This window comes from Magnolia sinica, chromosome 3, assembly GCF_029962835.1.
Source record: "Magnolia sinica isolate HGM2019 chromosome 3, MsV1, whole genome shotgun sequence".
Classification (NCBI taxonomy): domain Eukaryota; kingdom Viridiplantae; phylum Streptophyta; class Magnoliopsida; order Magnoliales; family Magnoliaceae; genus Magnolia; species Magnolia sinica.
This window is the reverse complement of record NC_080575.1, coordinates 89,582,306-89,602,330: the sequence shown is the minus strand read 5'-3', so window position 1 is coordinate 89,602,330 and position 20,025 is coordinate 89,582,306. Positions and strand designations below refer to the sequence as shown.

The 20,025-nt window shown below is 38.6% G+C and overlaps 1 protein-coding gene across 3 annotated transcripts in view; it reads right to left on the bottom strand.

Annotated features, from left to right (window-relative positions):
* LOC131240189 (vacuolar sorting protein 39) overlaps positions 1-20,025 on the bottom strand; it is a 43,722-nt gene that overhangs the window by 4,316 nt on the left and 19,381 nt on the right. For all 3 annotated transcript variants that reach the window (XM_058238299.1, XM_058238298.1, XM_058238300.1), the window contains exons 6-12: positions 16,638-17,064; positions 15,403-15,732; positions 10,641-10,862; positions 9,422-9,664; positions 8,436-8,876; positions 7,382-7,480; positions 6,649-6,866 (exon numbers count right to left, since the gene is read on the bottom strand). In XM_058238299.1, coding sequence (XP_058094282.1) covers positions 6,666-6,866; positions 7,382-7,480; positions 8,436-8,876; positions 9,422-9,664; positions 10,641-10,862; positions 15,403-15,732; positions 16,638-17,064 — 1,963 coding nt within the window. In that variant the 3' untranslated portion in view covers positions 6,649-6,665. The remainder of the gene's footprint in view (positions 1-6,648; positions 6,867-7,381; positions 7,481-8,435; positions 8,877-9,421; positions 9,665-10,640; positions 10,863-15,402; positions 15,733-16,637; positions 17,065-20,025) is intronic.

Below are 20,025 nucleotides of genomic sequence, written 5' to 3'. Positions count from 1 at the left end.
GGATTTGCTTAGTTTTCTCACCCAATTTTGGGAGAGGGATCGGCTATCTCTGGAATCGGGGGCTTCATTCATACCTATTAACCCGAATGTGGAAAGGGCAGAATGTCTGCGTCACTTCATTCTATTAACTTGATCGGGTCCATATAAGATTTTCACAAAAATATTAGCTACAAGATTTCTTGCAGTCTTAGCCTAGGTTATTTCTGAAGCTCAAGGAGCATTTATGGCAGGGAGGCAAATCCTAGATAGTGCTCTTATCATCCATGAATACTTTGACTCGAGGCTCAAGCAAGCTGGAAATCGGAAAAAGCATATGATCAAGCAGATTGGGGCTTCCTTGATTATATGCAGAGGAAATTGGGATGCAGGCAAAGGCGGAGAAGGTGAATGCAAAATGTGTGCATTTAGCGAGATTCTCAGTGCTTGTTAACTGTTCATCCACAGGCTTCTTCTGAGCTTCCAGAGACCTTAGGCAGGGGGATCTACTGCCTCCTTTTCTTTTCGTGATGGCGGCTGAAGCACTAAGCAAGATGTTGGATAGAGGCCAGTCACTTGGTTGAGGATTTCATGGTGGGAGGTGTGGATTTTCCGATCTCTCATCTTCAGGTTGTTGATGACACCATTCTCTTCTGTGATGTGGAACTTGAAATGGGTGGATAATTTGAGAAAATTGGTTAGATGCTTCAAAGTGGTGTTTGGCCTAAAAGTTAACATGGTGATGAGATGGCCACCTTAGCAGATGTCTTTGGAATTGGGGTCAGGTCACTCCCGTTGATGTATCTCGAGCTTCGCTTGTGTATTGGCAAGCCTACTAAACATTTGTGAGAAGATAATTGAAATGGTGAAAAGGAAGCTTTCCACGTGAAAGAGTAGGCACCTCTTGTCAGGAGGAAGGTTGACATTGATAAAGTTCGTCATGTCAAATCTCCCAACCTATTTCATGTCCATCTTCAAATGTCTAGCTTTGGTGTTGAAAAGATTAAAAAGACTAAGGCAGATTTTCATGTGGCAAGGAGCGAAGGTGAAGCAGAAATTTCACCTCTTAAATTGGGAAGAGGTGTGCAAGTTGTACAAGGCGAAGCTGGTGTCAGGAATTTCGGACAGATGAATCTCACACTTCCGCATAAATGGTTGTCGGAGTTTGACTCCGAGGAAGGAAGGTTGTGGAGAGGGGTAATTGCTAGCAAATATGGTAGTTGGGTAGGGCGCTGGCGGAGGAAACACTCATCTTCTTACAAGGCATCAAGATTGTGGATGTTAGTTACTAGTTTGACAAACAAATTCAAGGAATCTAGTTCTCATGGGGTGATGGGAAAAGGATTGGATTTTAGGACCTAGCGGCTCAGGGAAAGGCCGCTCCAGCTTGTGTTTATGAGGTTAGCTGGAGTTGCTTTGAATATGGACTTGAATGTTGACAGATGCTTCTCATTCGTTGGCAATGCAATAGATTGCCCGGAAACGGATGAGCTGGTTCGGCTATTCGGGTGGCTTCATTGTCTCAAGTTGACCCTAGGAGAAAAGGATTCCATGGTGTGGTCCTGGAGAAATTGGGAAGATTTTTTGTCCAATCCTTCTACAAGTCCCTATGTCTTCCTCATCAGTTGAGACTAAAGGTTATTTGACTTGGTCCTTAGTGCTACACCCCAAAGTCCCGATGCTTGCGTGGTTGGTGCATAGGAACAAGATCCTCACAATTGATAACCTCAAGAAAAGATCGATGGTGGTTCCCAACTGCTAAAAAGATTGATGGTGGTTCCCAATTGCTACGCTATTTGCATGGGGAATGTGGAGTCATAGATCATTTGTTTGTCCATTGCTTGTTCGTTCGAAAGGTGTGAGAAAAATTCTTTTTTCTTTCGAACATCTTTAGGTAAAACCAGTGTTTAAATTATCGATGACAATATCTAATTGTAGCTGATATTTTCGATATCGTTGGCCTGTCAATACCGAAAGCCCATTTTTCCATCTCCCTTCTAGATATTGCCGAAATGTCAGCAATTTTTTTTTTCTGTTTTTTTGATATTTTCGCAATATTGTCGATAAAATATTGTTCCCACCTGCCATGGGTGGGAACTGTAGCCAACTATCACATTTTTTTTCCAATAAAAGGGCGACTCTGCCTACTAATAAATTCAATAAGAAAAAACAAAAAAAGGAAAATACATGTATTTCTCTCGTTGTGGATTGATGTAGGGATATGTGATGACCTAATCCTAGATGCATGTATAATCAGGTTAAAGAATGTTCAAATAAATACACGAATTAACTAACCATTTTCAATAAAAGGGATTAGGTAAATTTCAACACAAAGATGAGGTAATTCCGTTAGGATCATGTCCCTTAGCAAAAATCGCGTAAACAGTAAAAAGGGAGGACCTAGGGATATGAGGATATCCCAGATCTAGCATAAGTCAGTCCACCATCAAGTTTGTATCTGATTCTACTAACTAACCATCCCTCTTTTCCGTTCAAACTAGAAAGGGGATATCCAGAGAGGAACGAAAAGGGTGAAGAATGAAGCGTTTGAGATGAAGAAAGTACAAGTTCTTTTGTCATCAAAAGAAAAGGAGAATGATTCTTACATTTTCCTATACCTCGAAAATCTAGAAAGAAGGAAACCTAAAATCGGGATGGAATTCTCAACACCCAAGGGCCAATCCTAAAACTCTAATCTCTTGAATAAAGAGGAAGAAAAGATACAAATTTTTATTTATTCAATAATAATGAAAATACGGTTTCTCACAACATATATATAAGCTATAGAAAAAGTAAAAGTGCACTAAAGCCCCTGAAAACAAGAAAAATAAAGAAAAGACAAAAAAAATAAAGAAAGTGCAACAAAGCCTATGAAACAAGAAAAATAACAAAAAGACAAGAAAATAAAGAAAGTACAATAAAGCCCCTGAAATAAGAAAAAAGATAAAATAAAACGTCTAAAACTAAAACACTCGTGTGGTAGGGTGAGAAATCCGACGCATGGATCTATAGTCAAGGTGCGGTCATGTCGCTTCTGCACTCGTAGCGCGTCAGAAAGTGGGTCTGATGGACCCAGCGTCCATCCACATCAACTCATCTGCTCTAGTACTTTGTCGGCGACGCCTCCTCCTCTGGTAATAATAATAATAAAAAATCTATTCAAAAATGTCTTCCACCTATCAATGGCTTCCATCTCTAAGAAATATGGTCGTCGGAGTAAAAACAACATTGGTTTTTAGGGCCGTAGAAGTTGTTGGTACTGTCCATATGCCGAAGAAGTTTATGATGATGATCATACGTCGAAAAATGCAATCGGGGGTGGTTCTGAAAAAATGCTTGAAAATGAAGAAGAATAGTCCTATGAAAACAATAAAAGAAAATAAAATAAAAATGATTCATATGAGCACTAGCCTCCAAGCGTGAGCAATTTCATCTCAAAATTTTTAAAAGGTATCAGAGGGCTACCTAGGGCATTTTTTGATTTTTGAAGCGTTTATCAATACCACAAAGCTACTTTGATCAAAATCCATAATATAGCACCAAGTAGAAAAAAAGAAAAAGAAAAAGTGTATTTATCAAAAAGGGTGGGTTGTGTATAGATGAGGGAGTAACACAGTTACAAAGATTTATGCAAGAGACAAAAGAAAAGGAATCGAATTGTGTCTTGCCCCACGCCGTCCATCCATTTTAATAGAACGTTTTAGGGCATGAGCCCAAACATTAGGCAGATCTAAGGCTCAAGTGGACCACACCATAGTTACTAGTGGGGATTGAACGCCTATCGTTAAAAATGTCTTGGGTGCCGCAGAAGTTTTGGATCAAGCTAATATTTATGTTTTCCATTCATCCAGGTCTACGAGACCTTATGAACAGTTTGGATGGCAAATAAACATCACGGTGGGCCCTAGGATGTTCTCAATAATAAGAGTTCAATCCTCACTGCTTCCTATGGTGTGGTCCACCTGAGCCTTAGATCTACCTCTTTTTTGGGCTCATGCCCTAAAATGACAATTCAAAATGGATGGACAGTGTGGATAAAACACATACATTATGGTGGGCCCCACAAAGCCCCTGACAGGACCGTCCGTCTCTAGCTAGGTCTATTGGGGGTAGTACCCAACTCGTGCCGATAAAGTAGGCTCCTTTTAAGGGGAGCGGATTAGGTGAGACCCTGAATCCACGGAGGTGGGTAGGACCCCTGACTGGGGGGCTCACGGTGATGTATGTGCCTTAAATCCACACCGTCGAACATTTTTCAAAGCTCATTTTAGGTCATGATACCAAAAATGAAGCATGCCCAAATCTTAGGTGGACTACACAACAAACAGTCATGATTGAATCCCCACAATTAAAATTTTCATGGAGTCCACCAAAATGTTTATTTTCCATCCAACTTGTTAGTAAGGTCACAAAGACCTATATGAAGAGACTACACAAATATCATCTTGATCCAAAGATTTTGCGGCCCACGAGAAGTTTTTAATGGTCAATTACTATTGTTTCCTATACCATGGTCTATCTGAGATTTGGATTTGCTTCATTTTTTGAATCATGCCTAAAATGAATTTTCAATGGAGATGGACAGCGTGGATGTAGTCACATACATCAAGATGGGCCCCATGCACCTCGGTGGATCCAGGGTCTCACCTAATTCGTGCTCCCCTCTTAAGTTGGCAGAGCGCAACTTCGCTGTGACTAAGAACCAACAATGTGGGTGCATCCCTGACTGTGGGGCCCACCTCAATGTGTGTATTGTATATCCATCCATTTTTCCAGCTCATTTTAGGGCAAGATCCCAACAATGAAGTAGATGCAAGTTTCAGGTGGACCAGACCACAATAAACAGTGGCCGTTGAAAGCCCACCATTAAAAACTTCCTGGAGTCCACCGTAATTTTTATTGACCATCTAATGTGTTGATAAGGTCATGCAGACCTGGATGGAAGGAAAAAAACAATTATCAACTTGATCCAAAACTTTTGTAGCCCACAAAAGGTTTGTAATAGTCAATAAACGGTGTTTTCTGTGGTGTGGTCCACTTGAAACTTGCATTTGCTTGATTTTTTGGACAAGAACCATGGATCTTGTCCACCATCCAGGGTGAGAGCATCAGAGCCCGCACATATTTTCGAGAGTCATTTGAAGAAGAAAGTCGGACGCGTTATGGCTGACGCTCTCGCACGCAACTTGTCATCATGGACATCAATTCAAAGCAGGAGAGATCCACCTCCGTTCCACCTTATGCACATGAGAGATAGCTCTACGAGTCATGACCCTTTGACGAGAGGATATACGGGGCACCCGTATGACTGACAGTAATACTATCAGGGAGTTGGGGTTGGACTCGATTTGTTCCCTCATGACCCTACTCAGATAATGCTGTCGATGTATGTCACGTAGTATCCACGTCTAGGTATACTCGTACAGTTCAGGGAGGACGACTATCAAAGATACATAAGAGAGTTCCTTAATTGGTACAAGCAGAGGATGACCTGAGAACAGTATTGCCAACATGTTGGGCAACAATACCACAACCAACTGTAATGAGATCCAGATGATGACTGTGAGCCACCTCATCACCCCGTGTGAGGATGAAATATGGCTGAAAAGGTGTACTTTTGGATTCATTTACTTTTATGTCTTAATTATTGTATGCTAGCTGCATTTGTATAATATAAACTCATTTTGATTACCATTGGAGTGATTTCGTATGACGATGCATGCTTTTTGGGCCCAATTAAATGAAAACTTATTATTTAATGTTTATATATATATATATATATATATATATATATATATATATATATATATAATTTTTTATTCTTGAATATGCAAATGTGTATTTAGGCATGTCCTGAAGTTTCACTGAAAAATTCCGCCAGTTTCCCCATGTTTCTCCCTTTTTTCGATTATAGGCGATAACAATATTATATCTCTGTCTCCGGCTAGCGAAACTTGCAACGATACCAACAACTAAAACATTGGGTAAAATTGCAGTCCATTGAGAGTCTTTCTAATTTGGATTGGGGGAGAGTTTAGGGGAAAAAGAGAAAGTGGTGAGAAGGTTAGTTTTATTGGCCATTATATGGGTTATATGGGGGGAGAGGAACTATTGATTAATGCAGGGGCATTTTCACACCGGGCTCGAGTGGGGTCGCCTGTGGGATGCAAGGGCACACTCGGTGTGGGCGGGGCCCACGGGGGAGGTCTCGTGTTTGAGACTCCTCGCCGGGGGTGATTAATGCGCATTTCACACCGAGCTCGAGTGGGGTAGCCTGTGAGATGCGGGGACACACTCGAGGTGGGCGGCTCGTGTGAGGCAGTACCCATGTGATTTGGGGCCCACGAGGGGGGTTTGGCCGAGGTCCTAACCCATGAGATGTGGGGCCTGTGCTATGAGATAAATATATTAATTCCCCATGCTCTAATAGTTCGAGCTTTTAAAGCAAGTGGTTAATTGTCCTGCATCATTGATGTTTTCATAATGAATGTGGGACGGAGGCGGAAATCTAGAAGAAGGCTAAGATGTCAGTAATAGGGTGGGTCTCTTGTATGAGGGGACCAAAGTCAGGTCTTTTCTGTATGGGATGTAATAGTTGCTTGTAGTTTGAGCCTATGGCTCTTCTTTAATAAAAATGTTGTCACTTATTAAAAAAAAAAATTTCTCTCTTACCTTGAGCTAAGAACCAACTATCCTCGCTTCTTCGATGGATTTCCTCTCACAGCCTTTATACTTTGAGAATCTCGAAAGCAAACAAAATGCACGAGAGTTTTCCCATTGGGGTAGACTGCAAATACACTACTCCCAATTTTTTTGTTGCAAAGAGAACAAGTGCTATCACTAGTGATCTTCACAACCGTTCTTCGAAGCTTATAAAGCTCATCCTTCACCTGAAGCATGAAAAAAGATTATTAGACCAATCAGCCATTGAGTGTTTCAACAGGATACAGTAGATGGCGATATTGTATGGGTTCTACAACTTTGGCAACTCATGAGTTGACTCATGGCCAGGCTCAGGTCAAGGAAAAATTCTTTTACCGATAAACCAAGAAAACTCATTGGGGCATTAAGAAAAACTAGAAAAACCATGTTACAACATAAGCTTACTAGTTTGCATTTGGAAGTGTGCTCAAAATATGTTTCTGGCGGAAATAATTGATGCCTCGGATCATAAAACAAAAGTTACGTGGTTAGGAAAGCGTGAAAACCACATCCCAAATCAAGCAGAATGGGTTTAAGTGAGTGGAATGTTGTTTCGAGGGAAAGTCAATACTACCTGAGGAATTCCAGTATCATCCAAAGACATCCTTAAACTCTATTTGAGTTCATGAGTCGATCACCTTAATTCAGGTCTTCATCGTGGTTGGGTTTGCATTTCAAAATTTTAAGCTCAACACCAACATACCTGTAAGCTCTCGCTGTGCCTCAAGCTCCTGATCACTGAAAAGTTACGGCGTCCTTCACTAGATTTCTTCAGGAGGGGCTCAAGAAATGACAGCAAATTCTGTTCATAAGGAAAAAACCTTAAGATCGTGTGCAAAATTTATAAATTATAAAACAAACTACAGCAAGAAATATTTCCCAGAATTAAAAGAAAACGAAAAGGCTTGATTAGATTGATGAATTGGCATTGATTAAAGGACTGAGGCAGGACAAGGAACTCTTTCAATCAGCTGCATGCAGTAACATGATCAAGCATGTTTCTTCAACAAAATGGCACCAAACTATAGCTATTTTAGCAAAATTTAAGAAACTCAGAATCTTATTAATTGCAATTACCAAGACTTAAGCAGACAAAATTCCTACCTATACAAAAAGGACACCAAGCCACTACAGTTTTTTAAAAGATTGGCATGTATCAAGATGGTGTCAATGACAAAACTCTCAAGGCTACATTTCAAAGTGGGACCTTCCATGATCTTGGTTTTCAAGTAATAAAGATTTAGCTGGTCTTGCCACGTCAGGTTTTCCTGCTGCCTAGCCAGGAGATCACTGCAAAACCAATAATGAAAATTTCCAAAAACTAGATTCAAACTCTTTGGGATTTATTGTTTTCCAGTAAGAAGCAAAACCTGTAAGCAAATGGCCACTCTTTCCTCACACTCCTTCAAATAGAACAGAGATATATTTCAGAAGCCATGCAATGGCAACTTCTAGGTTCTCAAGGCATGTCCACACATATTAATACAGATGCACAGGTAGACATGGGTGGACATGGTAATGGCTTTTATGTACTTTCACAACTTTTTCGACGCCTTTTCTATTTGACCTTATATTTTAGATTATTTTCTATTTTATATATTATATTTATTTCTTTTACCACATTCAAAGATGGCTTGGCATAGGCGACCTGAAGATGCCATGTTTGGTACTCTCCTTTTCTAAGTTAAATGTTCAGCAGTTTCCAGAAACCTAGGAGCAAATATGACAGCTTTCCAGCTTGCCCATTCAATTCATACCTGCAACTTGGTCTCTCTTGGTAAGAGCTTAAGGGCCTGAGCTCCATTGATTCGGTCCCACTTTCGGTTCAACAGATCAAGGGCTTCATCAAGCATAATAGAACCTCCTTCCTCACTCGATTCGTCTCCATCAACATCACTCCGCCCACTATCAGTGCTGCTGGGGCAAAAGCGTGTATCCTCTGCCCCTTCTATCTCAGCAATTTTCTTAGCCACACGGCTACCCTTGATTTTGACAGAACTAACCTTCTGATAGCCAGCACTCTGGGGAGATACCAGGTTACCTATCCCTTGTTCAAATTCTTTTGTTGTCCTCCGAGGATTAAGATAAATTTGCAGAAGAGTCAGATAGATGTTAGTATGTGACTTCAAAGAAGGTTGGTGCTGCCCACTCTCATAAAGACGGTCACAGTACGCCAGCGCCAGTTCGGGCAGATGAAGCTACACGATTCAATAGAGTAGGAGATTTGACCATCAGGAATCAGTTGAAATAATAATGCATTGAGAATTATTTTATTTTTAGAAGCTTGAGAGCCAAGTTGAAGTAACATGGCCTCCAAGCAACTTTCTTGAAGTTGAAACTAAATGGAACATTGGTACATACAGCTTTGGACAAGCCAAACTAGCACACATGTAAGTGATCCAGACAATACATCAGGTGTGACCTACCATGAACATTCATTGACCCAAAAGTCTGGCCATTCGACTAATCAGTTCCGCCACAAGTGTGCCTGTGGACTCTTGGTCAATTTTCACTAACCATCCATTTTTCTCATACAAGTGAGACCCATGTGATATGCATAACTGTTATTTTAAGGCCAGGCATGTTCACAGTGGTCTCCACCTGACAAATGGTCCCTATCTCTCACACGTGCCATGTTGGCATTTGTGTGATTGAGCTCTCCATCTCACACAGGCAAGTACCATAGCAGGTCTCTATAGCCTTAAATACAACATGGTACAACAGTATATTGATATACAAATACCTTATGAACATAAAGAGACAATGCAAGATGGTGTTGATTCATTTTCCCCAGCAAAATTGCACGTTCCTCATACAGAGCATCTGATGGAAGACGCTTTAACAGAATCTCTGCATTATATCCTGAGATGCTCTCCAAAGCAGACAATAACTTTTTTCGAGTTGGGGAATAAGCTTCCTCATCCCATTTCTGCTGAGATGTAAGATCTGAATACCAGTCAAGTACTTCCAAAAGATAAATTTGCACCTGCCACACATCAGTTTCAATAAATGAATGGGTCTTCGCAACCACTCGTAACATGATCTAATAGTTAACAAATAAAAACAGGAAAAAACTGAGAAGGGGTTTATAGATGTGAATATTTCCACAAACAAAATAAGCTCTCAGTAAGCAGGGCGCGCAAATTTTATTTTCTTTTGGGTAGGGGAAGTAGCATCTTCAGAGGGCAGCGACTTGGGCAACTCAAATGAGATTCAAGTCAACGTATTCATGCGCTACAGGACAAATCCAACAGATCAATGGCAGTTTGCTCAATGTGGTCTGGGAGTGAAGAAAAGATAACTCTCCTCCATCTGGTTCATCCTCAAGTACCAAGACATTGAACAGCTTATTGCTATACTGTTAGACAGATTTCGCATATTTCTATCAAAGGGAACTAAGGCTGACAGTTAGGCAAACTATGGTGTAACTTTAACCAAGCTGAAGGCGCTCTGTATGGATCCATAATCTTGTCACATAATTTCTGTAAAATCTTTTTATTAGTAAGTAAAGTTCCCTTGATTAAAAAACAATGAAATATGCGAAATGCTCAATAGAATTTTTACTTTTATTTTTCATGACAAAAGAACTGTACATGCAGAGCTCACCTTTTGCCGATCCAAACAATTCATATGGTGGTTTCCATGGCAGATGGGAGACACCCCAAAATATTTATCAAAAGATTATCCTAAACATTTCATTTGGCCCCCACCAAATATGGACCATAAGTTGTAACTATCCATTGTCATTGGACAGTTAGCATCATCCAACAGGGGGAGACATTGGAGCATGAATCATCCCATGATGGGGGCCTGCTAGGTCAACAGCTTGGGTCAATGAAAGACAGGTCAATCTGTACCATTGCTGCTGAACAAAAGATTGATGTTTCTCTCAATCAACCATTGCATACTACCTCTTACAGAAAAAGTCTCAAATGGATTAAGGAGAGGAGGAAGTACCACACCAGTTCATTCTGCATCTTTGTGGAGACGCCATTTTCATTCATCGCAAGCATAAGCTCTAAATATGTAGCCTGCATGTTTGGTGCATGCTGTTTTAAGTAAGAATTGACCAAGTCAGCCGGGAGATTTCCAGACAAAAAGAGCTCAATAGTTTGAGTTGGACAGCTTTCAAGAGCATGTGTTGAGAATTCCAAAACAAGCATCGGATCTGTACTGCAAAGAGGCTGCAAGAAAATCCATTGAGATTGTGTCAGAATTTGAGAACTATATATAGGCTGCAAACCGAGCTCATTGACCCTCAATATTTTAATTTATTCTAGAAGAAACACCACAATCACAATTCCCAGACATCTGATTCGGTGGGCAATGGAAAACAAGAGCTCATGGCAAGTAATGGAATAAGAAGACAAACGCATTGACATGAAATGAGAAATATGATAGATTTTAGTTTAGCATCCCCTGGTTGTTAGTGACTTCTCTCTCACTTTATATAATAAATCCCAAAGCAAATAAAACACCAAATCAACTGACTTAGAATGACCAGGAAATTTGACGCCAATTCTGTGACTGGAGTGTTCCACTCAACAAACATTTGGGTTCGGGCATCAAAAGAGGCCCTAGGTCAGCCTAACGGTCACATATGCCACTTAATGTCAGCTTGGCATTGACAGCATGTCGCATGCTGCTAGACAAACCTGTGCATGGTGCCAACTGTGCCAGCTTGTGAGTTTCGGTTTGTCGGTGAAGCACATGTGCCCTAAAAAAGGCATAAAGTTTAAGAATTTTTTAGAGCTCGAGAAAAGTACACAAATGAGAAAAATCACCATCATCAATTTAATAAATTTGTCGTCGTTAAGAAAAGAAAAGGGAAAACCATCATCATCATATCCTCATCCCAGCTATTTGGGTCGGCTATATGAATCCAGTTCCATCAATTGAAACAGGAATTTTCCTTGTAGCTTGGAAAAAGCTTGACGACCGGCTGCCCAACTGCCGTAAGCCATCCTTTACCCAGGCTGGGGACAGGCTGGTGTAATTGCTACCAGGCAGTGTTTCATACATTAACGAGAAAATGAAGGAATTTGAGAAGGATAAAAAAGAAAGGATTAAAAAAGATTAAAAAGGCAAAAGCATATCTATAATGCCTTGTCCCAAGCTCAGTGTCATCATTCTGCAGTAGAATCATGGGTAGGGAAGTTGCTTACAATCCTAGAAGAGCTCCTTACAGAACTTTAATTGCCCTGCAAGAGTTGCCCCATTTGTTGGGTGGCATGGAAAGATAAAGTTCTCAGACTGGATCACCTCTGTAGTAGACAAAGATATATTGCTAATCATTGCTATGTGTGTTAAAGAGTCATCTCCTCATTAATTATCCTTTCTCCTAAAAATTGTAGACATCCATCCTGAGTCTCTTCAAAATCAGATGGACACTGCCTCAAAGGTGGACAATCTACTAACTGCATGGGGAAAATTTATTTTGATGTCTACTCAAGGGGCAAACCAGGTCCAACTTGGAGGAATCACGAGGAGTGATTAGGGTGAGGTTTGTCGCAATTTTGCCGGTCTTATTGGAATTGCAGATTCAAACAAGGCAGATATCAAGGTATTGTGGATGGATCTAAAACAACTCATCCAATTGAAGGCTCCACAATCCTAGAGTGATTCTTCAAATGGCATCAATTGGGTGTGACTTCGGATCGTATCTACTCATGAAGATTTGGAAAATGGGTGGGGGAAACTAGGGAGTTAAGGAACACTTTCTTGGTGTCCTTTGCTTATATTTAATGGGAAGTCAACTCTTCCCAATAATCTTGCAAAGGAAGTCTCTTCCTTTCAACATTTGCTACTTGAAATGCCCTCCTGTTGTAATCTTTTTGTTATTTGTTTTTCCATAAAATATCTTTCCACTCTTTAAAATAAAAAGCCTTATCCTACGCTTTACAAGAAAAGCAATTAAAATAAGAACATCTAAGAACATATTAAGATAAGATGATCATATGATATGTTTTTTAAAAAGTTAATTTATACTCACTGCCAATGTTTTCAGTATCGGTATCGAGTTGGGATACAAAAACATACCGGGTATCACATGGGAAATATCGGATGTATCGCGTAGTGTATCGCAATTTTTGGGAAACATTGAGAAATTGGTCAAAATTTTCAATGGAATTTCAAGAGATGTCGAAAAAGACATCATTACACACTTGGAACTCAAAAGATTACAAAAATCAAGTACACACAATAAGTTTTCTTTGTATAGGGTTCTAAACTATGCGTTGTCATGCAATTGTATTAAGAATCAGTTCATATAAAATAATAAATAAAGAAATCACCAATACTTCAATAATTCATATCACTTATTAGCACATTCAATGTACTAAATATTAACATTAGATATGTCCTATAATATATGATGCATTTATTTAAAAATAAAATTTTGACTATTTTTACAATTTTTCAAAAATTTAAAAATAAATCAGTGTGGGGCAGATGTTAAAATCAATATACACTCATAAATACAAAATATTAGGTGTACATAACATCTAGTTAATCTAATTGTTTCCAAATAAAATTATTTGTAATTAATTTTCAACATTTCCAATTAAGAATATATATATATATATATATATATATATATATATATATTCAAATTTCAAAATGTTCAATCAATTTGTAGATCATATTTTTTTTATTTTTATTTTTTTTGAGGGATGCCGTCAATTTGTAAATTAGCATCCAAGCACTCTAATGCGATTTTTTTCAACCTACAATTTTAAGTTAAATGGGCGAAATGGAGGAAATTTTGGATTTCACCGATTTCCCTCCATTTTTCCAAATTCAAAAAATAGAAGGTGGAAACTCTTGATTGAGCACAAAAAACAAGCAAATTCACGAATTATGAACCTCATTCCATTGATTCCAAGGAATATTTACAAGAAAAACTATTCAAACTCACAAAAACTCACTAATTTGGGTTCTAGTACCGTACACTCCGGTCTCGGTTTTTGCCACCAAATCCCTTTTTCTCTCCAAATAGTACAAAAAGGAAAAGTCAAAATTTCCTTAGGATAATGAAAGGAAAAAAAAAATCACAAAAAAAAAAAACAGATTTTTTAAAGGATTTTTGGTAAATTTTTCAATATTTTCACAAGGGGACTAATGCATTTAAGGTATCGTTGATACGTTACGATACATGGGATACATTGCGGAACATTACAATACATAGTGATACATTGCAACATATTGACAGATATTGGGAAGTTTCCCAACTAAAACCCAGTATTTTATCAGTACTGTGCGATACCGATATTATCAATATTGCAATCATTGCTCACTGCTTGTAGAAAAATTGCATGATTGTATCCCATTTACAATGAATGGGCCATGGACCAAAAATCACGCTCTTTGTATGATCTTAACCCTTAATACATGACATAAAAAAGGATACTAGAAGACAAAAATCAGCAACAGCTCACATTCAATGAGAAATTCATGTATTAGATGATTAGGATAGTCTGAACAAGGCAATTAATGTTAGTGTCCAATCAATGGCAAAGCTCATGAGAAGCATGGCTCGGATTATTATACACGTGCTACGTGTATGATCCAAGATATGGAGGTGCGGAAATTCAGTGCTTCTAAATGCACTGGATCTCTTACCTATATACAAGTTCAAAGAAATAGGGAAGAATAATACCATTATATGAGCCCTTCTTTTCTTTTCTTTTTTTCTTATTTTTATTTCTACAACTTTTCAGGCTTGGTTGATTTATTTTTTTTAATGTTTTTCTTTACTTTTTTTAAAATTTTTTTTTTTTTTTGAAGGATTCTTTTCAATGATTTTCTTTCTATGCTTTTGAAAAGTTTATGACATGCAACTAATAATTGTTTCACCATTAACCAATCCAAATTGCAAAAGGGGTTATAAGGCACCCTTGAAAATCAGGATTTTGGGCCGGTTGGGAATTGAAATCCAGTATTTGAAAACCGGGTCGTGTTTGAAACCCCTGAAAATCCTAGATTTCAAATCCAAGATTTTGGTCCTCTTATAAAACCTAGGAAAAAGATAAGTTGTAAAATCCAAGATTTTCAATCCTCTCCAGCTGTCATAACTACCCTCTTCTCCTCTCATGCTCATTTACACCGTTGGATATTTTTACTTGCACTCACACAATGATGATGGGATGCTACAAAAATCAAGCCTATGCAATCATTATGAGGGCCACCCCATAGAAAAAATTAACAACTACCCAAATATATATGGGATTTTGTTTCACTTATGAAATTAGTGGGGCCACTTTTGTGGGCTACCTAAGCCTTGGAATTGCCTTCTTTTGGAACAAAGGCTATCTTACAAGGGCTCAATACAATTATTTTCTTACATGTTACATGTGTGTCAAGTTAAAATATTTGGGACAATTTACTTCACCACATTCCTAAATCCTGTGAACAAACACAAAATAATTCCAGGAATCCCCAAAGTCAAAATCGAACCTGCCGAACACAATTCCTGAATTCATAGGATTTCGAAAATATAGGCTGCCAAACACAACTAAAAATCCAAGATTTGAAATCCAGGGTTAGAAATCTGGGGTTTCAAATCCATGCTCCCAAATGACCCCTTAAATGACTCAAGTCACTATTCAAAGGTAGCAGGAGTGCCTTTAGGGGTGGGGTTCACAAAACACCAGGTGAGCACAAACTATAGCCAGCCCTTTCCCCCAAAAAGATGCATTAGGAAGTTGAATCGATGAGCTATTATACCTTGAGATAATCAACAATCATTTCTGGTCTGAACTTTTGGGTGAGTTCAAGCTGTGGTTGATCTGAGTTTGATTCCTCCACTAGTTGATTCAGAAGTTTGAGAGCCTCACTGTGCATTCCATTACACTTATATAGTTCTAATAATGCTATGTAGGAGTTCCTTTGCCGCAAAAATTCCTCACATATTTTTATATCACAATAGTTTGGGCCCTTTGCTAGCTCTAATGCGGCAGAAGACTGTCCGGTAAGAAGCAGAGCTTGGATGAGTGCTGTATCCAGTATAGCTGCCGTCTCCCTGGCACTTGAGCTGATATGGATGTGGCCACGGCTCTGATGGAGCAGACAAAACCCTTTTTAGTGAGTTGGAAGCAAAATCTAATACTTCGTAAAATATCCATCTACATATTTATTCATAAGGATACTCTATGCCAGTTAAGACATGGACTCAGGTGCCAATGCTCCGAGGTGCCTGTAATGGCAGCATTGACAAACCTCATGTTGATTCATCTGTAAAATTATATGACAACATTGAAATATGCATGAAAATTATGCTATTTTTTAGAAAGTGGATGTACCCCCTTACATAGTATAAAGTATTTTAAAAAGAGAAAATGATCATTCACTGGAAAATATACCATAAGTGTATTTCCTTAAAAATAATTTCAAAAAATTTGACATAAATAATTCATACTAAAAAGATGTAATAACAGCTTGGCAATTTTCCTATCAGGAAATAGGACTGTTTTGAAATTGAATTGTCTCTATGAATTGGGCCAACTTGTATGGTCCCAAGTCAAGTTGGGGTGAGTCACACTCATTCCAGACTCGTGGTGCCAAAATGAAGTGGGCTCGACAGAGTCCAATTGACCCAAATGAGTTGCCAATCCTTGGATGTCGACAAGTGTCCATTTCCTAAGTTCTATACATTTAATTATCATCATCTTTAACTTTTGGGATACTATTGTACAAATAAATAAATAATTATAGGTATAATAAAACGGTTATTTAATTATTGTGCCAAATTTGCATGTAAATAAGTACATTATACAAATAGAAGTATCATCATAAGCCTGATCCCAAATAATTGGGGTTGGATACATGAATCCTTTTCTGTCAGTCATTCCACTCTATCAAGGGCACAATTAGACGTACAATATTTTATTTCTTCAATATTTGTATAGCGGTGCTCATGAATCCGAATTAAAAGCCCCCAAGTCCTCGTTATAGTGCTCTACCTTGATTGAGCTCTTTGAACGGCTGGAATCATATGGTGTGATACTATCATGTGCATCTGAGATAACCTCCTCTGTTACCTCAGCAGTGGCCTTTTCAATTATGCTAAATCGCTTCTTCTGCAAAAACTTGATGAGGGCCATCAGAGAGTTGTGATTCATTTTCTTGAACTCGAGTGTTGATTTCTCATCAGATTCCCGTGATGGAGACGATAATTCCATCTCATCTGATGCATTAGATGAAACTCTTGAGAGATCCAAAGCATCAGATGCAAAGTCCAACACCTTCTCAGGTTCGGAAACGGTAAGCGTTTTTGGAAGAACTATAGATGGATACAAAGAAAGTATGTAGGTGATGTCAACTGAAGACGCTAAAAATTGTTCCATTGCCTCCTCATAGCTTCCATTCTCAAACAGATAGTGTCCATATCTGAAAACAGCCAATCAGGAAGATCAGGTTAGAAAAGAGACCCCAATATTAGAAGGAAGAATTTAGAGTGACATGGACACATTACAAAATGAGGGACATGATGCTATAACTTGCTGAAGAGCCAAGTGAAACTGCTCAACGGAATTCCAATGATGCGAATGATTTTCAGGATTTTTTTTAATTTTTTAATTTTTTTAATTTTTTTTAATTTTTTTAATGAAGAAGCAGAAGAAGAAGAAGAAGCAAACATCATGAAGAAATTGTCTTCATTTTGCTTTAGATAATATTCGTGTGAAAAAGATTAATAGGTCTGCTGCTTATTTATCAAAACCTTAATACCCTGTAGCAAAAGAAGCTTGCTACGCCCACTCAAACCGTCTCCATATGCACCTTAACCATGACACACAGCACATGTTCCAACTTGGCAAGTGTGTGGGACATCTGAGTGCTGCCTAAGGTCCCCCAACGCGAAGATGGCAATCCCAAAATTTGTGCCAGTCCACTCTTCAATTGGGCCACCCTGCACTGAAGGATTTGACAGCCTAGAACTTGACAATGGTCTTCAATTTACACGCACAATCCGAACCAACCTTATTTTTACATAGGTCATCATCACAACAGGTGTGACCTTATGCATTAGTCAGAAGCAGTGTTTTAAGTAGTGGTAGTGTGCTGCGTAGCGTTCAACCCTCTGTAGCGTGCAGCGTAAAAGATTATTCATTTTTCAAGTATAAGCATGTTCAAACAAGTTATTAATTTTCATTTATCAAAAGCCAGTCCACATATATAAAGTCATAAACCAAATCAAATAATTATCACATCAACAACTTTCTAAGCAAACCACTTTAATTAATAATGTATAATTGAAAACCACAAGTCACAACTCACAAGTATGAAAAGAAATAAAATTCCCATAGGTTAAGAGAATGAAGTACAATACAAATGTCATCTATACAAGGAGGGGTTCTCGAAAACCCTTTTTTTCTTTTAACTTCAGCTTTAAAGGTTTTTTAGCATGTGAGTTTCACACCAACTTCAACAAAGGATCACCGCTATTTTAAGTAAAAGTAAACAAAGAAAGGTTTGGTTTTAACGTTACATTTTAAGTTTTTTAATAATGTGAGTTTTACACAAATTTTAACAAACAAAACTATATATATATATATATATATATATATATAAACACTGCAGTGTATGCTACAAACTGTACACGACACGTAGCTGTAGCGTATGCTACGACCCATGTAGTGTAAGCTACAGAGAATTTATGCTATTTAGCTACGCTACGTAGTGTACGCTACAACTACGCTACGAGCGTTATTTGAAACATTGGTCAAAAGGCCCATATACTTGCCATGTCAACATTGGTGATGAGTAAAAGTGAGGAAAAAAAAAACACATAATTAATCAAGTTTCTTGGAATGAATGAGAATTTCTTGCATTAGTGGAAGCCCATGTAAATCTAAGGGGGCTTCTCTTTCATAACCTGATTGAGTCAATGGGGTTGAAGTAGATGAACCTGAAGAAATGACCAACTATGTCCTAGCCAATAAACTCATATAAGCGTCTTTCAACAGTAAAAGAAATCATCATCTTCAGGAACAAAATTCAGAATGTATATAAAAGACAATCGACTGAAGAAAAATTATCAGATTCTAAATTACTTCATGGATTGAAATATGTGTCAAAATCCTACTCAACAGAAGCTCTTAGATGATAGAAATATGTTTGACAGCCAAACAAATATTAGAGTGACATTATCTCCAAATCCATTTGAACTATAACAGAGATGGCTTCTGTTAATTGCAGCCAACAGGATCCAATAGATCAATCTCTGACAGAGGAGAGAAAAAAAAAAACCAAGTATAAGCTACATCTCCAAAACTAGAAGCATTTACAACCTACAAAGCATAAAGCACTCAAGCACGTGGAGATACCCAAATCATAAACGATACATGTATGAAAATATGAGTAAGATCAAGATTGAGATCTCCACTTCATCTATCCTTCTCTTATTATGTTAGAAGTAAGAGAGAAGAAGCACTCAAGAGGACAATCGAAATCCAGAAGAGGCCGATCGACAGCACAAGCAAAGGCGGTGAGTATGAAGCGGGTGGCGACAAGAAGTGGCAACATCTCCAAAGGTGCTTGTAGGAGAACGGCAGGGAGAGTGGGAGGGGACTGGTGTTTGAAAGAATCATCTTTGCATAGACCTACTGGGTTGTGGAAGGCTATATCCAAACTGAGGAAAAAGTTCAAGGAGGGGATAAGGTTTGCTCTAGGTGATGGGAGAAGAATCAAATATTGGGAGGATGTGTGGCTGGGTGACAAAAGGCCAAGTGACAATTTCCCACGTCTGGCACGTATGGCCTTGGATCCAAGAGTTACGGTTACTGTTGCTCGTTGTCTGATTCAGGGTTGGGTGACAAAAGGCTGAGTGACAATTTCCCACATCTAGCAAGTATGGCCTTGGATCCGAGAGTTACGGTTAGCCTTTGTTGCTCGCTATCTGATTTGGGGTTGATGAGGACTCCCCAGCACCCGAAAGATATTCAATAGTGTTCCACTTGTTCCATAAATACTCGATACATTTAACCGAAGCGGTGTGTTGGAGGAACTAGCGATTAGAAGAGGAGGAAGAATTCCTCTTTGCCAAAATGTCTATTGGGTATATGCCCCTCTTTTGTCGACATTGGACATAATGGTTTGGTCCAAAGACAAGTCCAGCTAGTTCTCATTTTGATTATTCTACAGGTATTTTTTGGAAAGCTAGGTTGGATGTAAATGATTAGGTTACAATCTCAATCAAAGATATCGATTGAGACTCCCTTTTCGTAAACTGATTGTTTTCGTATTCTTTGGACTGTCTTGGTCCCTTGCTTAATAAAATCATTGCCTTTCAAAAAAAAAAAGGAAGATCAAGATTGAGCACAAAGAAAACTTAACAAATCGTTGTTGAGT